Source organism: Jaculus jaculus, chromosome 11 (genome assembly GCF_020740685.1).
Source record: "Jaculus jaculus isolate mJacJac1 chromosome 11, mJacJac1.mat.Y.cur, whole genome shotgun sequence".
Lineage (NCBI taxonomy): Eukaryota > Metazoa > Chordata > Mammalia > Rodentia > Dipodidae > Jaculus > Jaculus jaculus.
In genome coordinates, this window is record NC_059112.1 from 83,090,220 (window position 1) to 83,112,661 (window position 22,442).

The following is a 22,442-nucleotide window of genomic DNA, read 5'->3' on the forward strand; positions in this document are numbered from 1 at the left end:
ATTATATCAGTAGGCTCGTGTTGCTTTCAAGTGATCAAAAGCATACATGAGGCAGCCGGATCTAAATGCAGGGAGATGTCCTAGAGTTCTGTACATAGCACACTAAGTTTAGGTAGAAAGTGGCCCTAGTTAGCTTCTCGTTCCCCTAAGCATGGCCCGAACCCAGCCTGGACCCACAGGTGTATAGACAGACAGGTGGGAGGGTATTGTCCTCACCTCATCTCTATTTACAGTGGATTAGTCCTGAAATGGTTGATGGCAGGCATCAAAGTTTGTTTTGAGTGAACAGAATTTATTAAGCAAAGGCAGGTGAGTTATATATTTTCGGTATCACCTACTCTGAAAAATGTGTTTAATAAAACACAATGAGAATGACTTAGACATGATGGTTCTCAGCTGCACATGAGCTTTCGGTAGCTATTGGTAGCCGGGGGAAAACTACATTAAAGCTTCCTTGGAATTTTCACCTTTTATGTTCTTGGTTTCTGTCTTGAAAGTCTTGTAGTTGAAACATTAGAATCAGGTGTTTGTGGTTCTCTTAAAAGAGGCCTTTAGTCTAGTTAGGGCTCACAATCTTGCTTTATGCATTTTTTCCCATTTAAATTAATGCTCTATTTATGTTCTCAGCACACAGCAGCTCTTTTTGTAATAGAATCTTTTTATTCAAGGCAGTGTACAATTAGCTGGAATAGAAATGCTTGCAGGTTGCTGCTGTATTTTTTTGACCACTGTGTTTTATTTATTTATTTTAAAATGATTCTCCCTTCCCCCGCATTATCTTGTTGTCTAAGCTTCCGTGTCTAGTGCCTAAAAGGACTAGCCGACTCATCCTGGATGCTCATTAATATGCGTTGAATTAAGATAGTAGTTCTTCTAAGGGGATTTATTATATGACATGTCATCACAGGACTCTTCTATATGTATGTATTTTTTTTTGCAGGCATAAAATTCTATCATTTCAAGGCATTAAAGTGCCACACTTGCTTCCTGTGATTTTCGATTTCTTAGCCACCATGCTAGGCATTGATAACCTGTGACTTTGTGGTAGCTTGGTGCTTATCATTCAGTCATCACTTACTTCTCTTGCGCTTACTGTTGGGCCATGAGTAGTGGCATTTGCCTATCGTGCTATTAATGTGGCTAGATCACTGACTCGCTTCTGGAAGCTGGGGGAATTGGAGCACTTGACAAATACTTCAGGAGTACTAATCCCGTCCAGTAGAAAAGGGAGGATCCCTTATCACCTAAATGCTGTACGGTGATGGGGACAGGGGACTCAGCTTCAGGGAGCAGGTTCAGGTCTCCCAGAAGAGAATTTGTCCTATGTTTTTAGGGTACGTGCCTTTGGCTTAGTTATCTGAATTCTCTCCTTGCCCCAGTTGTTTTTTTTTTTTTTTTGTTTTGTTTTGAGGCAGCACAACAGACTGGCCTTTTTCTTTATGCATGAGAGTGAGGGGTGGGGGAGGAGAGAGAATTGGTGTACCAGGGTCCCCAGCTACTGCAATCAAACCCCAGGTGCATGCAGCACCTAGTGCACATGTGCAACCTCACACCCTTGTGTCACTGTGCGTCCTGCTCACATGGGTCCTGAAGAATAGGACATGGGTCTTAAATGGCTTTGCAGGCAAACACCTTAAGCCATCTCTGGAACCCCTTAAAACAGTTTTTATTTTTAAATTTTTACGTTGTAAGTGTATGCACACATGTTTGTATGTGCGTGGGGGCACATGCGTGCACATGTGTGAGTAGGCCAGAGGACAACTTAGGGGTCCAATTCCTCGGGTTCTGTCTACCCTTTTTGAGGTAGGGTCTCTTATTGACTTGGTACTTGCCAATTAGGTTACAATAGCTTGCTAGTGAGCCCCAGGGATACACCAGTTTCTGCCTCCCTAGGGCTGACATTGTAAGTGCATGCCGCCACAGTCAGCTTTCTGTTATGTGGGTTCTGAGCTCACAAGTATGTTACCAACTGAGCTGTCTCCTTAATACCTATAGCATTTTAAAAATATTTTAATTTATTTATTTGAAAGAGAGAGAACAAGGTGGTGGTGGGGGGGAGCAAGATAGATCCTCTAGCCACATGTGCCACTTTGTGCATCTGGTTTACGTGGGTCCTGGGAGATTGAACCTGGGTACTTTGGATTTGCAGACAAGCGCCTTAACCACTAAGCTATCTCTCCAGCCCTATAACAACGTTTTTGAAGTTATTCCAGAGGGTGGGAACTGTGAGAGTCTTGCGTTTTAGAGGGAAGGTGGTGGTGGGTTCAATAAGGAACAGCCATTATTTTTTAGAATCATTGTAAGAAAAATAAACTCCTGCAGAAAGGTATTAATGAAGTAGACTCATTGTGCACAATTAATGGTACAAATGTGAAACAGGCTATTGTGAAAGAGAAAACTTTTATTTTTTATTTATATATTTGAGAGTGACAGAGAATGAGGCAGAGAGAGAGAGAGAGGGAGAGAGAAAGAAAGAAAGAAAGAAAGGAAGGAAGGAAGGAAGGAAGGAAGGAAGGAAGGAAGGAAGGAAGGAAGGAAGGAAGGAAGGAAGAAAGAGAGAGAGAAAGAAAGGATGCATCAGGGCCTCCAGCCTCTGCAAACGAACTCCAGATGCGTGCGCCACCTTGTGCATCTGGCGTACATGGGTTGGGGAATTGAGCCTCAAACCAGGTCCTTGGGCTTCACAGGCCAGTGCTTCACCACTAAGCCATCTCTCCAGCCCTGAGAGAGAAAACTTCTGAACCTCTGTCCCTTGAGAAAATGAGAATATTAGAAATTTTGCATGACTGGAAAGAGTCCCAATGAGAGCGTTCATCTGGTCAGCTGGGTTACTGACCAGCAAACTGACCTGGTGTTTGTGGGTCCTCCTGGAGATTCCGGAAGTGCCCGTTTTCCTACCAGATTTGAATTTGGCTTCAGGGAGGATAAGAGAGCAGGGCAAGGACTTTCCTGTCATTTTCCAGAGTTTTTCTGGTCCGACTGCTCATGTCTGTGACCCCAGGACAATTTCTTTGTGTATATTATTACCACAAAGATCAGGTTTGGCCATTTGCAAGCCGTCACTTCCTTTTTCCTGATTTGGGGAAGAGATAGGACTCAGAAAGCAAATAATGTTTAATTTTCAGTCTTACCTAAGGGCAGCTGTGGTGTTTGGAAGAAACTAGGATCTCAAAAATTGTATGGATAGGTATGAGTTTGGGAATCTTAGGTGGCTGTGTGTGTGTGTGTGTGTGTGTGTGTGTGTGTGTGTGTGTGTTCAGAAAAGTGCCACAGCAGGAATAAGTGCTATTTTGCTTTACATGAAGTTGAGGATTCAGTTTTATTACTTGTTGTGTGCATGAACATGCCTGTGCAGGAATGCGTGTCCATACGCATGTGGAGGAGAGGACAACTGTGGTGTCGTTCCTCAGGGACATCATCCATCTTATTTCCGACCGCGTCTCTCACTGGCCTGAGCTTGCCAGGTAGGTCAGACTGCCTGGCCAGCAAGCCCCGGGGAGTGAACACAGGTCTTCATGTTCGTACACTACCAACTGGTCTATCTCCTTGCATGCAGAGGCCAGAGGTGGACATGGGGTGTTTGTCTCTATTGCGTCCTTGCCCTATTTCTGTGAGACAGAGTCACTGAACCTGGATGGAGCTTGCCCTGTTTTCTATTAGACAGACCAGTGAGTCCCAGTGATCCTCTGTCTCTGCCCCCCCTTAAGGCTGTGGTTGTACACATGTATGGCCATGCCCAGCTTTGTACATGGGTGCTGGGGAGCCAACCAACTCCTTTTATCATGTGCTCCCTAATATAGGTTGGATATAGGGTCCAAGGGAGCATTGTGAATTTATGCACGAGGCACCAATTGTCCATGTGGGAAGTAAAGTGAGCTTCACAGGTGACATTGGGTCTCCTCTCCTGACAGGGCTTGTGCCTGGTCATCTGGGTGGCCCTTTTTTTTTTTTAAATTATTTTTATTTATTTATTTGAGAGAGGGAAAAAGGGAGGAAGGGCAAGAGAGAGAAATGAACTCCAGATGCATGTGCCACCTTGTGCATCTGGCTTATGTGGGTACTGGGGAATTGAACTGTGGTCTTTTGGCTTTGCAGGCAAGTGCCTTAATCGCTAAGCCATCTCTCCAGCCCTGGGTGGATCTTTTAAAATTTTTTGTTTTTATTTATTTATTTGAGAGCAACAGACAAAGAAAGAAACAGGCAGATAGAGAATGGGTGCACCAGGGCCTCCAGCCACTGCAAATGAACTCCAGACGCATGCACCCCCTTGTGCATCTGGCTAACGTGGGTCCTGGGGAAATCGAGCCTCCAACCTGGGTCCTTAGGCTTCATGGGCAAGCACTTAACTGCTAAGCCATCTCTCTAACCCCCTGGGTGGACCTTTTACAAAGCTGAAATGTAGTATCTTCTGTCAGTTCGTCTGTCTCAGAGGGGCTTTTCAGATGAAATGATGTCATGTATTGATTACTTAGGCTGGTGACTTTTTCTTTTTTTGATTTTTTGAGGTAGGGTCTTGCTCTGGTCCAGGTTGACATTGAATTAACTATATAGTCTCAGAGTAGCCTCGAACTCATGGCAATCCTCCTACCTCTGCCTACCAAGTCCTGAGATTAAAGTTGTGTGCCGCCACGCCCAGCAACATTTTTTATTGGAAGCCAAGGAATTTGCACTCATAAGTCGTCATAGATAACTATTGCTTCTCTAACCAGCCACCCAGAATTTAAATTTCAAATGTAGGTTTCCTTTTGCTTTTTATTTATTTAACAGAGAAAGAGGAAGAAAGAGAGAGAGAATGGGTTGCCAGGGCCTCCCGCCGCTGCAAATGAACCCCAGATGTGTGCACCCCCTTGTGCATCTGGCTAACGTGGGTACTGGGGAATTGAACCTGGGTACTTTGGCTTTGCAGGCAAATGCTTTAACTGCTAAGTCATCCTTCCCGCCCTACTTAGCTTTTTAAAAGTATGTGTGTGTGTATGTGGGGTGTGTGTGTGAGTATGTGATGTGTGTATGTGGTATGGGGAGGTATGTGGGATATGGGGGGATATTCAGGGTGTGTGTATGTATGGTGGGTATGTGGTGCATGTGTGTGTGTACGGGGTATGTGTGGGCATGTGGGGTGTGTGCATGTGGGTGAGTGTGAGTATGTGGTGTGTGTATGTGGGGATGTGTGTGTTTATGTGGTGTGGGTGTGTGTGTATGTGTGTGTGTTTATGTGGGGTTTGTGTGTAGTGGTGGTGATGTGCCTCACATACTCTCCTGTGGCGAGGGCTGCTCACTTCCACCTGGTCTTTACTGATTCCAGAGCTTGAGGGGCTCCTGGGACTCCTGGGTCTCTGCTGCCCCATGGGACTAGCGTTGCAGGGGTTCGTAGCCTTGCCCAGCTGGACTAGCTGGGATTTAGAAATTCGAACTCTGGCAGTCTCAGGTCCCCTCCAGCCCTCATACTTATTCAGGAAGCACACTTAACCACTGAGCCATCTCTCCGGTACCCCCGTGGCTTTTAATGTATCAGAAAACTGTTGAATTTGGGTTTACACTTGAGAAGAAAGATGGGCTCCACCTTGTTTCAGCCTGTTTCTATGGTGAAATGTTTCCAGAAGGATGTTCTTGGCCTTCTGCTCAAGTGTGTTAATTCTCAGTCTTGCTTTATTGTGCCTTTAGACTTTGGAAGAGATTCAGCTGTTATAAACTGCCTTGTGTTTATGTCAGGCATCTTGGTTCGGGTCCCATCAGCCCTGGAATGGGCCTGGTGAAGCCACAGTCAGCCGAGGTGTGCTCCCTCACTGATAGCTGGCTTCTGATTTTCTGTCTCTGGGGAAGAAAAAAAAAAATCTATCATAATTAAAATCTCTTTTTATTTTTCTCCTTCTTCTCTGAAAAAAACACATTGCAGCATGAATTGGTTTAATGCTGACTTTGGCAAAGCAATAAATGGTTAATGAGTGGATAAAAATAAGTTTAGCAACGCTACTTTTTATGTTCAAATATTTATTAATAACTTTAATTTGTTTCTCATTTTGCATTTCTCCTATGAGAACATTTTTTGGCCTTACTAGTATTGTATTTATGATCAGAAATATCTTATCCAAAACAATCTAAGGAGCCAGGGATGGAGGTGTGTGCCTGCAATCCCAGTTACTCGAGAGGCTGAGGCAGAAGGATTGTGAGTATGAGGCCTGCCTAGGCCCCATAGCAAGACTTTGTCTCAAACCAACCAACCAACCACAAGGTGCTATGTTTTATATACCACATTTACGAGAACACATAGAACGTGGGCGTGTGTGTGTGTGTGTGTGTGTGTGAGAGAGAGAGAGAGAGAGAGAGAGAGAGAGAGAGGGAGGGAGGGAGAGACAAGAGAAAAGAGAGGTAAGAGGCTCTTACCTGATACAAATGTTAAACGCTCCTTAGTATGCCGAGATGTGACTCACTGTGCGCAAGGCTGTGTGGGTGCAAGGTCAGTTGATGGGGGCTGTTCATGACTGTTGTCAGCACCGGTCAGGGGGTGGTGTACCAAGTCTGTTTTTATCTCTGTCATTGACAGCGAAGGCAGCAAGGTGGTCAGCCTTTCTCAGTATAGTAAAATGCCGTCTTTTAAAATACCTTTGTGACAAGGTGAATACAGCAGTTAGTGACTTTTGCTCTTATGAAGAGAAATTGGTATCGGGACACAGGAGATTTGCCTGGTTTCTGAGGTAACCTGGGAGATTACAATCTGGTTGCCATAGCAACCCAGCCACAGCGAAAATTACATGAACTAAACATTTGAAGAGAGGTATCCTAGTAGATGCTTAAAAGCCTTTTACCTGTCGCCTCTCTCCCTGAAGAAGCAGGGTGGGGGCTGGGAATTGAACGCTAGAAGCTGAGGAGGGGAAGGCACATGCAGACCGCGGAGGCTGGGGCCCTTCAGGTCAAGTGGCGAATTGTGGCTTGATGTCAGCAGGCACGGCGGAGTTGTCACAAGCACATTTCTTGCAATATGGTAGGCAGGTAAGGTGACCGCCTCGACCATACAGCAATGCAGAAGATAATTTTCTTGCCCAGCATTTGTCATAATACTGGAGAATTGTGCTTAAGAACTAGGGTTCAGGACTCATTGTCTCACACCTAACGGGGTGGGAGAAGAGAGTTTGTGAATTTGGGATCATGGGAGTCTTCGTGTCCCTTGATTTTTTTTTTTTTTTCCTTCAACTAATTCCACAGACTTGTATCCTAGACTTATCACTAGAGGTTTAAGCATAGCGAAAACGGTTTCTTCATTACTACTATTATGATGCTGGACTTGGTCTAAGGACTTCTAAAAGGACAAGTATAATTTTCTCTATTCAAGTGTTGTTTTATCCCCACTGTAGTAGAGGTACGCCCTGTATTTATGCAAAAGCAAAGTTAGCTGAGATGAATTTCATGGTCAAGGGGTGACCTGAGGCCCAGCCTCCAGAAAGCCATGGGCATGTTTTCATCACCCGGAGATCTGCAAGGGACTTCTTTTCAGTTCTTTAAACAGCGCACTATGTTTACATTGGTGATGATTTCAACAGGGGAGACTGGAAGATTATTGACACACTTACTGTGCAGGAAAAATAAATTACCTTGAAATAATTTATCATTCAAAATAATGAGAAACACTGAGGATGAAGCTGAGATGGCTTTTCCTTGAATGACCCTGATTTTTTCTAGTTAATGTATTTCCTAATTAAAGGAAAATTTATGCCTCTGCAGCATTTCCTGTGGTGAATTATTAGAAGCACAATATGTGAATATTAAAGGTTTAACATTTAAAGATGGAACCATTTTGATCTGAATAGTATTACAGAACATAAATTAAGGTACATATTGTAAATAAAATTGATTTTCAATCTGCATCTTATATATCTTAAGATATTTATTTGTTTATTGGGAGAGGAGAAAAGAGGAAGAGAATGGGCATGTCACTGGAAACAAACTTTGTGCATCTGGCTTTATGTGGGTAATGGGGAATTGAACCCAGGCTGATAAGCTTCACAATTAAGTGACTTTAACTGCTGAGCAGTCTCCCCAGCCCCTAAAGTTTATCTTAATTAAAGAAGGAAAGATAGGGTAATGAAGACATGGTTCAGCAATTAAAGGTGCTTGCTTATAAATTAGCTGGATAATTGGAGTTTGATTCTGCAGTACTCACTGAAAGCCAGATGTACAAAGTGGCACGTATGTCTGGAGTTTACTTGTACCAGCAGGGGCCCTGGTGTGCCCGTTTCTCTCCTACCACCTCGCCTCCCTCCCTCCCTCTCTCTCTCTCTCTCTCTCTCTCTCTCACACACACACACACACACACACACAAATAAGTTAGTAAAAAAATTATAAAAGGAGGAAAGTTAGACACTAACATATTTATTTGTTTAACTAACTGCAATTGTCAAGTGTAGGAAGAATCACTAGTCAGCTGGTCAGGTAGGAAATGACGTGTGGTGGACGCTGAAGTAGCAGGGACAACAGTGTGCTTGCAGGTTTCAAGCCACGTGACAGTAGGTTCACCCTAAGAACTGTGAGGGAAAGGAGGCCTTGCGATTGGTCACTTTCCGCAGATCCATGGTGCCCAGTGTCATGGTGCTTTCCTTTCACCAGATGGCTTTCAACTTCAACTTTGCAGCTCGGATCCTGGTCTTTAGTTTGTATGTAGGTGTTATATCAGTGATTCCCTCCCCCCGTTTGTTATACTTTGATTACAACCAAAACTGTGAGTCTGTTAAAAGCTATATGATCATGAGCTTAAAACACCAACTGTAGTCGACACATTTGGGTGTCTGGTGGGGTTTACTTATAGTGCTCATTGTTATATACTCTCCATTATTGTTTAAAAATCCAACACACAGACCTTCTTCTTCCTGGTCTTCTCATCTATGCCTCCTACTGTTCCATAATTTAGTCGCATATTCCAGGTTAGGAATATTTACTTGGGACTGTGATGTAACACCAGTGGGTTCAAATCCGTTTTCCTATATCCAGTTTCATTTTGTGATTGCAATTTTTGGTGTTATGTTTCGAATTTAAGTGTTGTGTCTAACTTCCCAAAAGAGAAAATGAAATTGTACTTTCCAAAGAAAAAGTTAATTAAAATTGAGTGTTAAGGTTATGTATTATAAATAATACGGGAGATTGCACTTGGTTAAATGCAGATTTAACCTCATTTTTCACAATTTTTTTTTTGCCCTGAGTTTTATGGTTATCCAAGATCGCATGCCATGTACTTCCTGCCTTGTTCATAAATTTTGATAATAACACTTGAAGAGAAGTTCCAGGTGTTTTAGTATTAACTTGAAATTAATGTGTTGTTTTGACAGGTTATTCTTGTTCAAGTTAATCCAGGTGAGACTTTCACAATAAGAGCCGAGGATGGGACACTTCAGTGCATACAAGGTAAGGGAAATTTGAGAAATATCCTCATCAGTGGATTATCTATTTATTATTTTAAAGAGGTAAGGCTTTCCCTCTGTGATTGCATAAGATTTTCTGTATGTAAGATATGTCTTTTCCTTGTTCCATCATATGGTCTCCAATATAAATCACGATACTATCCAAGTGATGCTTTCAGTAGTAAGACATGTGTTGGGTATCTGCTAGTTATCTGATGCTGACTGACTTAGAGCAACGTGTTTATGTCTCAGTTTCTATATGTCAGAGACTGGGGAACGGCATAGTTGCATCCTGGGTCTCTGAGCCTCTCAATATTCAAGTCGAAGTGGAGGCGAGAGAAATAGCCATTCCCAGCAGGTCTGCCCTAGCTCTGCTTCTGTGGTCACTCAAGCAGTTCCTTGCTTTATTTAGTGTTTTGGGGGGTGCTGTAGATCCCTTCTCATTGCTGGGACAAAGCACCTGGCCAGATGCACTTGATGGGAAGGAAGGAGTTTATTCTCAGCTTACAGTTCAGAGAGAAAGTTTCAATATGGAAGGAGAAGCATGGCAGAGTGGAGGCTGGTCGTCACATCCTGTCACATCAGCTTGATGGTAGCAGCAAGAGTGAGCTAACTACATCCGGTAGAGCTGGACTCATAAACCTCAAGGGCTGCCTCTGGTGTCACACTTCCTCCAGAGAGGCTCCACCAGTTGGGATTATGAGACTTAATCACAAACCTATGAGACCATGGAGGACACTTCCCATCCAAACCACTGCACTGAGTTGCTAGGAGAAAGATTCTCTTACAGGTTAGCTGGAATGGGTATCCGATGTGTATTATGGCAATAGCTTCATTGGAGTGAGGGATTACAAGGAGGTTAGAAGTCCAGTCCACACTAGTGAAGGGGAATTACGAATAGTAGGGTCATGAGAGGCATTTCAGAGGGCTGTCTACCCTGTGGCCCCTGATGTTGTGTGCCCTATCCACATGCAAAGTGCCTCCTCCGAACATCTCCAGAAGTTGTTATCGCATGACAGCAGCCTCTGGGTCCAGAATCTTATCCATGAGTAGATGAGACACTGTGCATATGCTTATAATGGTGCAGTTCCCAGGGTATCCCTGATTTTTAGTTTGTGTGATAAAAATGCCTCCCCCCCTCCCTTTCCTTTGGTTGCTCAAGGTAGGGTCTTGCTTTAGCCAGGCTGATCTGAAATTCACTATGCAGTCTCAGGGTAGCCTCAAAATCATGGTGATCCTCCTACCTGTGCCTCCTGAGTGCTGGGATTAAAGGTTTATGCTGCCAATTTTTAATGGTTCACTGTAGAAAGAAATGTCTTAGGTACTCTGACCCACATGGCGTTCTCTGTGACAAGACCACTGTCCTTGGTCTGTAAATGTGCTGTGGTAGTGGGGGTCATGATTGGTGACAGCTATTTATGATTGGGATTACAGGGCAAGTAGGAAATTATCATGTACTTGAGATCAATATGAGGTTGCCGAATAGACTTGAATCTGACCAGAGGACTATTTATATAATGCTTGAACTTGCTTACTGATGTATAAACAGACAAGAGGACACACTTGCCAGTTCTAGCTGCCTACCGTGGCCCTTGTAGAAAGTTAGTTTTTCTGTTTTAGCAATTAAGAAATCAGCATGCTACTTTGTAGTTATTTGTATCTATAAGAACAAAAATTTAGAGCTTAAAAAATGAATAATCTTTTTGAAGATTCAAGCTTAATACATTTTAGTTGGAATAAGCTGGAAGGATATAGTCATCTACCTAATAATTTTTTCTTGCTGTTTTATATTTTTTCTAATCATTGTTCCTATGACTTTTCTTTGGTATTCTAAATCATTAACAGAAATATAGTTTTGCTCATTAAAAGTATGGTGAGGGACTGGGGGGATGGCTTAGCAGTTAAAGGCACTTGCTTGTAAAGTCTACCTGTGGGTTCAATTCCCAAGCTACCCATGTAAACCAGATGCAAAAGAGGCACCTGGCATTTGCTTGCAGTGGCTAGAAGTCCTGTTGGTACCCCACCCTGTGCTCAAATAAATAAATAAATAAAAAATATATATATATATATATATATATATAAATATAAAAATAAAGTATGAAGAAACTTCAGGTCAAAGATGAGAGTAATAGATATTTTGGAACAATATGTGATATAGATTTTTTTACCTGCTTGTAGCCCTGATAAATGGACATTGATACCAGTTAAAACCTCAAGATATACTTTGCATCTCTTTAAAAGTTACCACTGTAGAATAAAGCTGAGTTTTTCGGTTCAATAAGAAAGCATCATGGCCTCTAGCTATGGTAATGTCGGAGTTCTGTGAGTTGTCAGGTACGTGATGTCCCCCTGCAACTATGTATGTGAGAGGAAATCTATATGACAATTTTTACATAGATCAATATCCATAAAACCCACTCCCTAATGCTACCTCTTTGGTAGACTCTTGATTACTTCAGAGATGTGTTTGTGTTTATGAATGTGAATGTGTGTGCTCCTGGAGTGTGTATGCACATGTGTGTGTGTCAACCTCTTCCTCACTTTTAGCTTTTGGGCCCATGCCCATTGCTGGTGCCTTTCACAGGAACTGTCGCAAGTGTGGGAGCTTTGTGTTTACTCATGGTGACACCTGCAGAGAAGTGGTATTCACACTGGGCCACTGATTGCACAGGTGCCCTTGACTCAAGCAGAAATTTGAAGCCTGTGTATCACTGACTCCCTCGGCCTTCCTATTCCTTGTTCTGTTCTGAAGAGCCAGACACTGCCCTTGTCTTCACCAGGGCATGATGGTACCTGGCCCAGTTAGTTGGAATAGCAAAGAAGGACAGGGTCAGAGCCGGGAACCAGCTGCAATTCTAGTGCTTGGGGAAGTGCAGGATGCGCTTTTGAAGCTGGAAGGAAAGTTGAAAACAGGCAGAATCCCAAGTGTAGACCCATTGACTGCTAGTGACCCATTAATAGGCAAGACCGAAGCATCAAGGCAGTCAGCTGAGCCCCCCTGCGAGGTGAGGGGTGCTGGACACACAGAACATAGCCACGAAGCACGTGGGACAGGACGGTACCTGCAACCTCTGGCACAGGTTGTCTCGCCAGCCTTCCTCTCGCCCCAGTTCATTCCTGTCAGTGCCACACTTGCTCTTGGCCTGAGCTCTGCATTGTCTCCCACAGTGTGACATGCATGCAAGGAAGTCAGGACCCGTGGAGACTCAAACTCCAAAATCCACTGGGCAGAAAGAGAGGAGAGTTGAGTTTTCATCCCTGGCATGGTGGAGGTCTTGAGGCTGTGACAAGGGGCAAGATGAGCTGCCGTCCCAGGAGTAACAGGACTCAGGTCAGGTGTCTGGGTGAGCACTCACAGGCCAGGGTGAGACATGGTGAGAGAGGGTGATTAGCAGATGTCTGGAGACTGGCACCTCGTGAATGCTCTGACTAGTGTAGAAGTGGAATAGCAACACGGAGCAGGTCTGTCGTTTTAGAACTTAAATTCTTTCTACTCAACGTCGGCGTTTGGCGCAGATTCAAGGTGGACTCAACTTGCAAGCAGGGTTTCCAGCTCCAGTTGTGGGGGAGGAAGAGCATAGGGGCAGAGCACTGGACCTGGCGCGAGGGGCAGTCTCCCCTCATGCCTTTTAAAAACTCACGAGGAAAGAAGCTGAATCATATTATAGTAGGAGTTTCTCACAGAACCATTTGCATTTTTAAAATCTATTAGAGGCAGAGAGAGAAAGGGTGAGAAAGACAGAGAGAGAGAGGGAGAGAGAGTGAGAATGGGCGCACCAGGGCCTCTAGCCACTGCAAACAAACTCCAGATGCGTGCACCACCATGTACATCTGGCTTACATGGGACATGGAGAATCGAACCTGAGTCCTCAGCCTTCATAGGCATGTGCCTTAACTGCTAAGCCAGGATTTAAGTATAAGAGAAAAAAGCTGTAGGGGACGTTTTCAGTTTTTGTTTTAGTGTGTACATGCGTGTATGTGTTTATGTGTGAGTGTATGTGTGAACATGGAGGCCAGATAACCCCCTCTGGTGGTGTTTCTCATTTTATGTGCGTTCTGGGAATGAACCCAGACCCTCATGCCTGTGAGGCAAGCACTTTACCCACTGAACTGTCTCCTTCGCCTCTCTCTTCTTCCTGGGGAGAGATGTTGGGGGAGAAAGCCAGTGCTTACATCATGGCTGAAACTGACAGTCTAATAAATGCTTTTGGGGAAAAATGCTGATAAAAGAGTAGAATTGGTTGCAGAGCTTTTCTGGAAAATTTGAAATCATGCCATCTGAAGTAAACCTCTTTTGCTTAAAGTTTAATTTGTTAACCTAATAATTTTCCTAAGTTCTTAAGACATCACTAGAAAGGCTCAGAAGTTTAGTGTGCCTTAATTGAAAGGCAGCTTGGAAGTTGAACTAAGATTAATATTGATGAATCTGGGTAGTCTGGGGGAAAAAAACAGGATATCTTGTTTTCATGAGGATGTTTTTGGTGATAATGAAGGAAGAAAAACACAGGAAACATACAAGATGCGGCAAAAGCAGATTTCTAATGGAGTTATTTCTCAATATTTTCCATGAAACATGAATCACAGGTCTTGAAGGGGCCACAGAAGGGCACAGTGTATTTTCACTTGGAGGTTGCACTTTGCCTGTGATGGCTGACACAAAAGATTTTTCCTTCCTGGGCCAGATGAAATTTCATAAGAGCTAATTGTCAGAGAGAAGAGTTAGCTATCGATATGCATCTCTGCCTTTGCTTAAAGTCAGGAATTAATGGAGGGCGTCGTGGGTTTTCATGTCTCTATCTGGGTTGAGGTGCCTGGCAGAACAGCCTTCCTTCCTGTCCACACATGCCATCCCTTTATCCGGGCCATTTCTCTGCACCCTGCAAAATCCCCGAGCCAAAACAAATACTGCACTTCCTGGAAGGCTGTAAGTCTCTTTTTGTAGAGTCCTTCTGGACTAGCGCCATCCACTTTGACCTCTCTCTGGCTGGGGAGGAGCGGCACCTCACTGCACGCTCTGGTTATGCGTGTAAACCTTCTCCGGCCCTTGAGTTAGACTCTAAAGTCAGCAGTCACAGGAAACGGCTCCTTCTCCACCTGCTCCCCAGCCACGTGGCCAAATGACAGTCACAGTGAACTCCTGGCTTTTCTTTTTTTAATATTTATTTATTTGCAAGTACAGAGAGAGAGAGAGAGAGAGACAGACATACAGAGCAGTGGGGAATGGGCACACCAGCGCCTCTTGTCACTGCAAACAAACTCCGAATGCATGTATGTGCCACTTAATGTATCAGGATTTACATGGGTACTGAGGAGTTGAACCTGGGCTATCAGGCTTTGCAAGCAAGCTCCTTTAATCACTGAGCAATCTCTCCTGCCCACTTTACTGGTTTCTGTGTTATGCCAGATGGCATGATTCTTCTTGAAAATTTTGTCATTCTGGTGGGAGCTTAATGATGTCATCTCTACAGTCTCCAAAGAACTTCAACATTTCTGATCATGTTAGTACTTGAAACTGATCAGTTTGTCTTAGATCCCAGCACCATGGACACACTCCCCCACTGAGCTGTCATCCCAGCATTCTGAAGAACTATCATAATTATCCTATATTAATTTCTACCACTTTTATGTTGTAGATCCTGAAAAAAATAGGTGCATAACATGGAGCTACAGGTGAAAATAAAATAAATTGTTTACAAAGCATCATTATCTTAATAAATAATATCTAAAGACATGTAATTATTGATAGTCTTATCAGAATAATTTTAATGTCTTTCATAACCATGCTTCTCTCTGCTCACTTGTAGGCAGTGGGCCAAGATCTGGAAATCACAGCAGTACAAGGAGGGAAGTTTAAGAGAGCCTACTGTGAGATAGGAGAGCTTAAAGGTTCTTGAAATGTGTAGGGTTTTTTTTTTTTCCCTTTTCTCTCTCATTGTCCTTCATCCTTGTCCAGCTCTATGTTAGGTTCTCCTTTACCACAGTGAGTGTGGGAATAGCATTTCTCATGGACGCCCAGCTCAGTGGCTTTGTATCATGACACTATTGAGAACCTATTTCATGTTATTTCCCCATTTGTGTCCTTCCTCCCCCAGCCTGTACATATGATTCAGCATCCGGAATGGCATAGGGAACTTAATGTTGCTATTATTATTTTTTGAATATTTTGTTTATTTTTTGAGAGAGAGACAGAGAGAGAGAGAGAATGGGCATGCCATGGTGCCCAGCCACTGCAAATGAACTCCAGATGCATGTGCCACCATGTGTCTCTGGCATACATGGGCCCTGGGGAATCGAACCTGGATCCTTTGGCTTTGCAGGCAAGTGCCTTAACTGCTAAGCCATCTCTCCAGCCCTATTAATGTTTTTTTCATTTCATTCTTGCTGTGCACTTATGAGACTTGTTGGGCAGATTACAGCACTGATCTGTCATTCCCTCCAAGAACGTATGGCATGCTCTGGAGAACCCAGTTTGCCTGCTGCTTTGTTTATTGCCAGATGACACGAATAGTGTCCTAGCTGGAGTTTACAAGTGGCGTAGACTATGATTTCACCTCCTTTCATGTAAACTGTATATAAATGAGAAATCGCATCTTTACTAACTCACAAACCCAGGAAATTTATCCACTGCAAATGAAGTCTATCTTCAGAGCTTAAAGACTGAACCCTTCCCTTGACCCAAATGAAACCAAATTTTGTTGGAGAAAAATAGAGTTTGAAAGTAACATTATTATACTATACGTGCACTTTGTATATTCCCTTCACTTATGTTGGAAGTGGAATTGTTATTTGATGCTATTAAATTATTTGTCAAATATATGAATTAGAAATATTTCTTCAGACTTCAGGGTCAGAGTATAAGGAGCTTGTTTTTCTACATAAGAAACTGTTTTGAAAATCTATTTCTTTAGCATTTAGCAGCTTTGTGAAAGATTGCTAATAAGCTGATACAGTTTTGTGAATGGAAAATGGAAAATATTTTGCCCAGGCTAGTCTCAGTGTTATCTTTTTGAATGATCCAAAGTTGTAATTTGGGAAAGTTAATTCACAGTGCTCCAGGAAGATTCTAAGCCACAATTGTGCAAGTTGTATGAAAATCTCAATTATTCTACCTACTTTTCAACTCATCATTTCTTCCTTCTCTTCCATTCCCTTCATTTTCCTTTCTTCCTTCCCTCTTTTCCTCCCTCCCCCCCCAGCATCAAATCTAGGGTCTCACTCATGTTAGGCAAGTGCTGTACCACAGAGCTGTATTCTCATCCTTACCTCATAATGGCTAAATCTGTTTTTCACTTGTGTTTGCATTTTCAGGTTATTTTTAAAACTTCTCAATGCTTAGATTTATATGTTCTCATGAAACATTGGGGATGGGGATCATTGTAGCTTTGGAGAACACCTGATATCTGAAATGCTTGGTGGTTTTATTTTATACATGATGAAGCTTTTCCTCCAAAGAGGGACTGAAGGATGGATAGGTGTTCATTAGAGCTATATAATCGGCATGCCTACTTGATAGGCCCCTTGATAGAAACAAAAGGAAAGTTACCAGGAGGGTGTTCTCCATATGGGATGGTAGGTACTTGTATCATATACTTTGCTCATTTCTAAATATTTCCTGCATAAGAAGCAGCTTAAGGAAGGGCGGGAGGGAGCGAGGGAGGGAGGGAGGGAAGGAAGGAGGGAGGGAGGAAGAGAAGGAGGGAGGGAGGGTTTGTTTCAGGATTATGGTTCCTAGAGATAGAGCCCATCATGGTGAGGAAGGCATGGTGGCAGGAGCTGGAAATGAGTTGGTCACATTGGCTCAAGACAGGAATCAGAAAGTAAATGGGAAGTAAGGCTGATCTATAAAACTTCAAGTTCCACCCCCCAGTGACCCACTTCCTACAGTAAGGTTCCATCTTTCAAAGGTTCCGCAAACATCCCAAATAGCGCCACCAGCTGGGGACCAAGTGCTCAAACGTCTGAGCCTGTGGGGGTGTTCCACACTCACCACAGCCATGTTGGTGGCCCTGTAGCAGAAAGCCCCACACGTGTGCACCCAGTGGGAGGAAAGGCTATGATCACATGATCACCATCGTCCCATAGTGACTGAGCAGTGTCATGGGGCTGAGTAACATCAGGGCTGAACTACTGCTCTCTGCAGGTGCTTAGTCAGCGCCCCCGCATAGAGGTACCTAGCGTGTTCATTGTCTTCTTGAAATGGGGACATGAATTGTATATCTGGGTTAAAGATGTGAGAGAATCTGTTACAAGTGTCCTTGTCATTTCCGCCACTGCCACAGTCACCGCCACCACCACCACCACCATCATCACAGCTTTGCTGTTGTTTTCCTAAAGAGACTGCGTGATTCATCGTGGGCAGTGACTTACTGTCCTGCTGTGGAAATCAGTTGCAGCTTCTGTCTCCAGTTCATCCTTGCTCATTTCTAACAGGCCAGCATGCGTGCAGTGGCTAAGGGTGGCACCTTTCAGACAGTTCAGGGGGAGGGCTATGGGAGTGTGCACGGCTCAGATAAGAGCTGTGGCGAAGCAGCGAACACATCTAAATTAATTCTGGTAGTTGAAGCTTCATTTGTTGCTTCTCTTTTGGATTAGAGCTGTTAACTCTCACCTTGTACCTGAGCGGCCATGTCCACACAGCCTTCTAGAACATTTTGTCATGCCTAAGAAAGCAGTTCCTCTCATTATGCCTCCTCTCCTTTAGGTCTCTTGTTTAATCTCTCTTTAATATATTCTGGTCTTAGGAAATGCCAAGAAGCTGTGTTTTAGTTATCTTCCTCCAGGTCATGAGAAAATACTTGACAGCTGCAATTCTGGTGTTTTTAAAGATTTTTTTTGTTTATTTTTATTTATTTATTTGAGAGTTACAAAGAGTGAGAGAGAGAGACAGAGAATGGGTGTGCCAGGGCTTCTAGCCACTGCAAATGAACTCCAGATGCGTGCGCCCCCTTGTGCATCTGACTAACGTGTGTCCTGGGGAATCGAGCCTCAAACCTGGGTCCTTAGGCTTCACAGGCAAGCGCTTAACTGCTAAGCCATCTCTCCATCCCTGTTTTTTTTGGCTCACAGTTTTAAGGTACATGTAGGAAAGGCATGGTGGCAGGAACATGAGGCTGGCCACACTGGTCCGGTCAGGTCTGGTCAGGAGGTAGAGAGAGATGAGTGTAGGAACTCAGCTTACTTTTCCTTTTTATTCAGCCTGGTATCCTGCTATGCACATTCAGGGTGGTACTTCCCTCCTCAGTTAAGCCTTTCTGGAAATACACTCATAGACAGACCCAGAGGTGTGTTTCCTGGGTCGCTTGAAATCCAGCCATGCTGACAATGAGGCTGAGCCATGATGGCGAGTAAATCATATTGGTAAGGCCATTACCAGTTTTGGAGTAACATCGCATGGCTTAGAAATCCCTGCGTGTTAGTGGTATATTGCAAAATGTGTCACTTCAGTCACCCACACCTCAGTTTCCATTTCTGTAGCATTGGAATAATATCTACCTTGACTGAAGGATTGCTGTGAGGATTGGATGAAAAATGGAATAGAAGCTCCGAGAACAATTTCCTAGTCCAAGTAGAGGCTAGTTGTAAGGGGCTGTCCCATCATGTAAACTTAACAGAGTTGTCAGATGTCAGTTTATACATGCTGGACCTCTCTGTGGTGTGAGGGAGATGGGGATGCTGAATGAGCTTGGCCTTGCAGAGTTCACACAGTTCACCTGTGAATGTTCTCAAGTTTCTGCGTGGTACATGCTGCCTGCTTCACACAGGTTATCACTTCCTTAGTGTAAAAATTTTTTTTTTTTTTAAATTTAAGGAAGCTTGTCATTGCGCAATGTGTGCCAAGGCCTTCTCATTTTCACGTAACTGTTAAGGAAACTACCTGGTGGCTGGATCTGTTCACTGGATCTATTCAAGCTACTCTTCCGCTATAAACCTCTGTAGATAACAAGATCATTAAGCAAATTTGAGTTCACAAATCTTTTGGCAGGGGTGCAGACTGATTTTGCCCATACTCAGACACCAATGAAATGGCACACATACTTGAGAGTTGATTGAGGCTGGTAGAATTCTGTGATGCAGATGGAATTGAAAAGTGAGATGGGAAAATAACCCTCTTAAATTGCTCTCCAGAAGTCACATTGCAGGGAGCCTACTTTCTCCTCACCTCTGTCAGTAGAAAGAATCAGGCTGTTGCTTCTGTGTTCACCTCTAAAGGTCAGGACATAGGCCAGGTGTGGCGGTGCACACCTTTAGCCCAAGCACTCAGGAGGCAGAGGTAGGAGGATCACTGTGAGTCTGAGGCCAATCTGAGACTAAATAGTGAATCCCAGGTCAGTCTGAGCTAGAGTGAGACCCTATCTCCAAAAACCAAACATAAATAAATAAATTGATGCTTGTCCAAGGTGGTATCCACAATATATGGATCCAGGGGTTGACCTTGACCTTGGTGTCTGGCTCTGTTGTTACCCAGAGGCCACACCTTAGCTCTCAAACATTAGCTTGGAGCAGAACCATCTGCAGGGCCTATTAATTAGACACAGTTGTGGTTGGGGTCCCTGTGGAAATGGTGTTTTTGGCTGAGGAGTTTTGAGAAGAGTTGAAATGTCATGGTGGGATACACTTGTAAGAAAAAGAGGTTACTGAAAATATGCCTGTAAATAAATGTTCAGAAACACTAAGATTAAGCTTGGTTCTACAGTGGACAAAGGACAAATTCCATGAAAAGGTAGAAAAATAAAAACACTTTGCTTAACAATTTCTTTATGCATAAACTCAAGCATACCCTTTTTCTTCCCCTAGTTTTTGTATTTAAATTTTTCTCCTCCCTTTATATTAATTCTAATGAACTGAGGGTTGATTCAAGATCCTATGTTAAAGAGAATTTGTAGGGCTGGAGAGATGGCTTAGCGGTTAAGCGCTTGCCTGTGAAGCCTAAGGACCCTGGTTCAAGGCTTGGTTCCCCAGATCCCACGTTAGCAAGATGCACAAGGGGGCTCACGCGTCTGGAGTTCGTTTGCAGTGGCTGGAGGCCCTGGCGCGCCCATTCTCTCTCTCTCCCTCTATCTGTCTTTCTCTCTGTGTCTGTAGCTCTCAAATAAATAAATAAATAATGAACAACAACAAAAATTTTTAAAAAAGAGAATTTGTATGTACAGTATTTTAGTTTACCTCTCCTAATTTATTGCCATTTCATTACTTTTTTTTCTCTGTGCCTCACTTCCCATATAATGAGAAGAAATAGGATTTGCAAAAATCTCCCACTGATCTTTTAAAGTTGAATGAACAGCATTTATGTAGTATGTGGAGATCACTGTGCTAGAAAACTTATATAAATATGAAACATGTTCTGTATAAATACATTTAGATGATAAGCAAGTATATCCCCCCTCAGCTGGGCATAGTAAAGACAACCACTCAAGGGGAGAATACAAAGTAGATGAACTAATGTGGAAGGCAGTTTCACTTTCTGAAGTATTCTAAAGATGGGAGGAATGTTTTAAAGTGTAACACTGGGAAGAAAGGAAGTGACTCAGAATTCAAACTGGATAGACGTCTAGACCCAGGAGTGTTGCCTCCAGGAGAGGAAAGGCAGGCTGTTGGAGGAAGCTGAGGGCAGCGGTTGCCTCCTTAGTAACATAGAAAACAGTATTACGTTGACTCTCCTCTTTCTATTTGTTTTTCTTTTTTATTTGTGTGTGTGTGTGTGTGTGTGTGTGTGTGTGTGTGTGTGTGTGTGTTGAGAGAGAGAGAGAAGCAGATAGACAGAGAGATATGGGTGTGCCTGGACCTCTAGCAACTGCGAACTCTAGACACATGCATCATCTTGTGCATCTGGCTTTACATGGGTCCTGGGGAATCGAGCATGGGTTCTTTGGCTTCGTAGGCAATCACCCTAACTGCAACACTAGCCCTTTTAATTTTTTTTAATACCCTCATATAGATAGGGAGCTATTGTAGAAATTTAGAACTTTGGGCTGTGTTTTAAAACTTGTTTTAGTGGGTAGATTGTTGGTTCCCATAGCAATGACCAGTTCTAAGATGCTGAGGGGCCCTGTCAGGTTTCTGCAGGTAAGTTAAGTCACCGTTGTATGAAGTGAGTTCACTCGTTCTTTTTCTGTTCCCTGCTGCACCTGTCATGCTGGCATCAGCAATTAACATTCTTCGGGAGTGAATAGAATGCCGATCTCCAGCCCAGACGTAACCCAAGAACAACAGGTGCATTCTACCTGTTTCTTGGCTATACCCAGGAGCAGCCAGAAGGCAAGTAATTACCTAGAGAACCGGCTTTGAAGAAAATGAGATTTTTTTTTTTTAAGAATTTGATCCTGAGTGTTGAAAAGTAACTGTGGAAAATGTATTCAGGAGATAGAGAAGCAGCTCAACAGGAAAGTGAAATGACCACAGTAATCTGGCTTCATTGAGTTTATTTCAAGCCTATTTCCCTTCACTGATATGAATCTTATTAACTGCACCTTTCACCTTGTCCACTTGGGTTGTGGTTTTCAAAGACTGGTGTATACCAAAGGTCACTGGACTTAAACTCACTTATATAAAAATCATTTGAGGGGCAGGGGCAGGAGCACTTGCCGCACAAGCATGAGGCCTTGAGAGGGCCTGCGTTCCGTCCCCAGCACCCATGTGAACAGCTGGGCATGGCTGCACACAGTCCTGCGGGAGGCGGAGACGGGAAGTACTGTGGCTTTTGGGTTAGCCAGTTTGACTGGACATTGCAGCACCAGCTTCAGCGAGAGACTCTCTCAAGGAAACAACATGGAAGAGTGCTGGATGCAGATAACCCGGAGATCTCTTATGGCCACTTCAGGCATGTGCATGTGCATGATGTGCCTGCATCTGCACACATGTGCACCTTCTACACACACACACACACACACACACACACACACACACACACACACATTTATATGTATATACCTATTATACACACACTCCAGTTATATTCATATTTTGTCTCTGACTTTAAATGAAATCCAGTTATGTCTTTCTAAGGGACTGCAGAGATAGCTTAGTGGTTAAGGCACTTGCCCAGTACCCACGTAAGAT

At 43.5% G+C, this 22,442-nt stretch overlaps 1 protein-coding gene across 3 annotated transcripts in view; it reads left to right on the plus strand.

Moving 5' to 3' along the window:
• Positions 1–22,442, plus strand: part of Fndc3b (fibronectin type III domain containing 3B) — a 383,188-nt gene that overhangs the window by 115,253 nt on the left and 245,493 nt on the right. For all 3 annotated transcript variants that reach the window (XM_045161235.1, XM_045161236.1, XM_004652339.2), the window contains exon 3: positions 9,315–9,390. In XM_045161235.1, the coding sequence (XP_045017170.1) occupies positions 9,315–9,390 (76 nt within the window). The remainder of the gene's footprint in view (positions 1–9,314; positions 9,391–22,442) is intronic.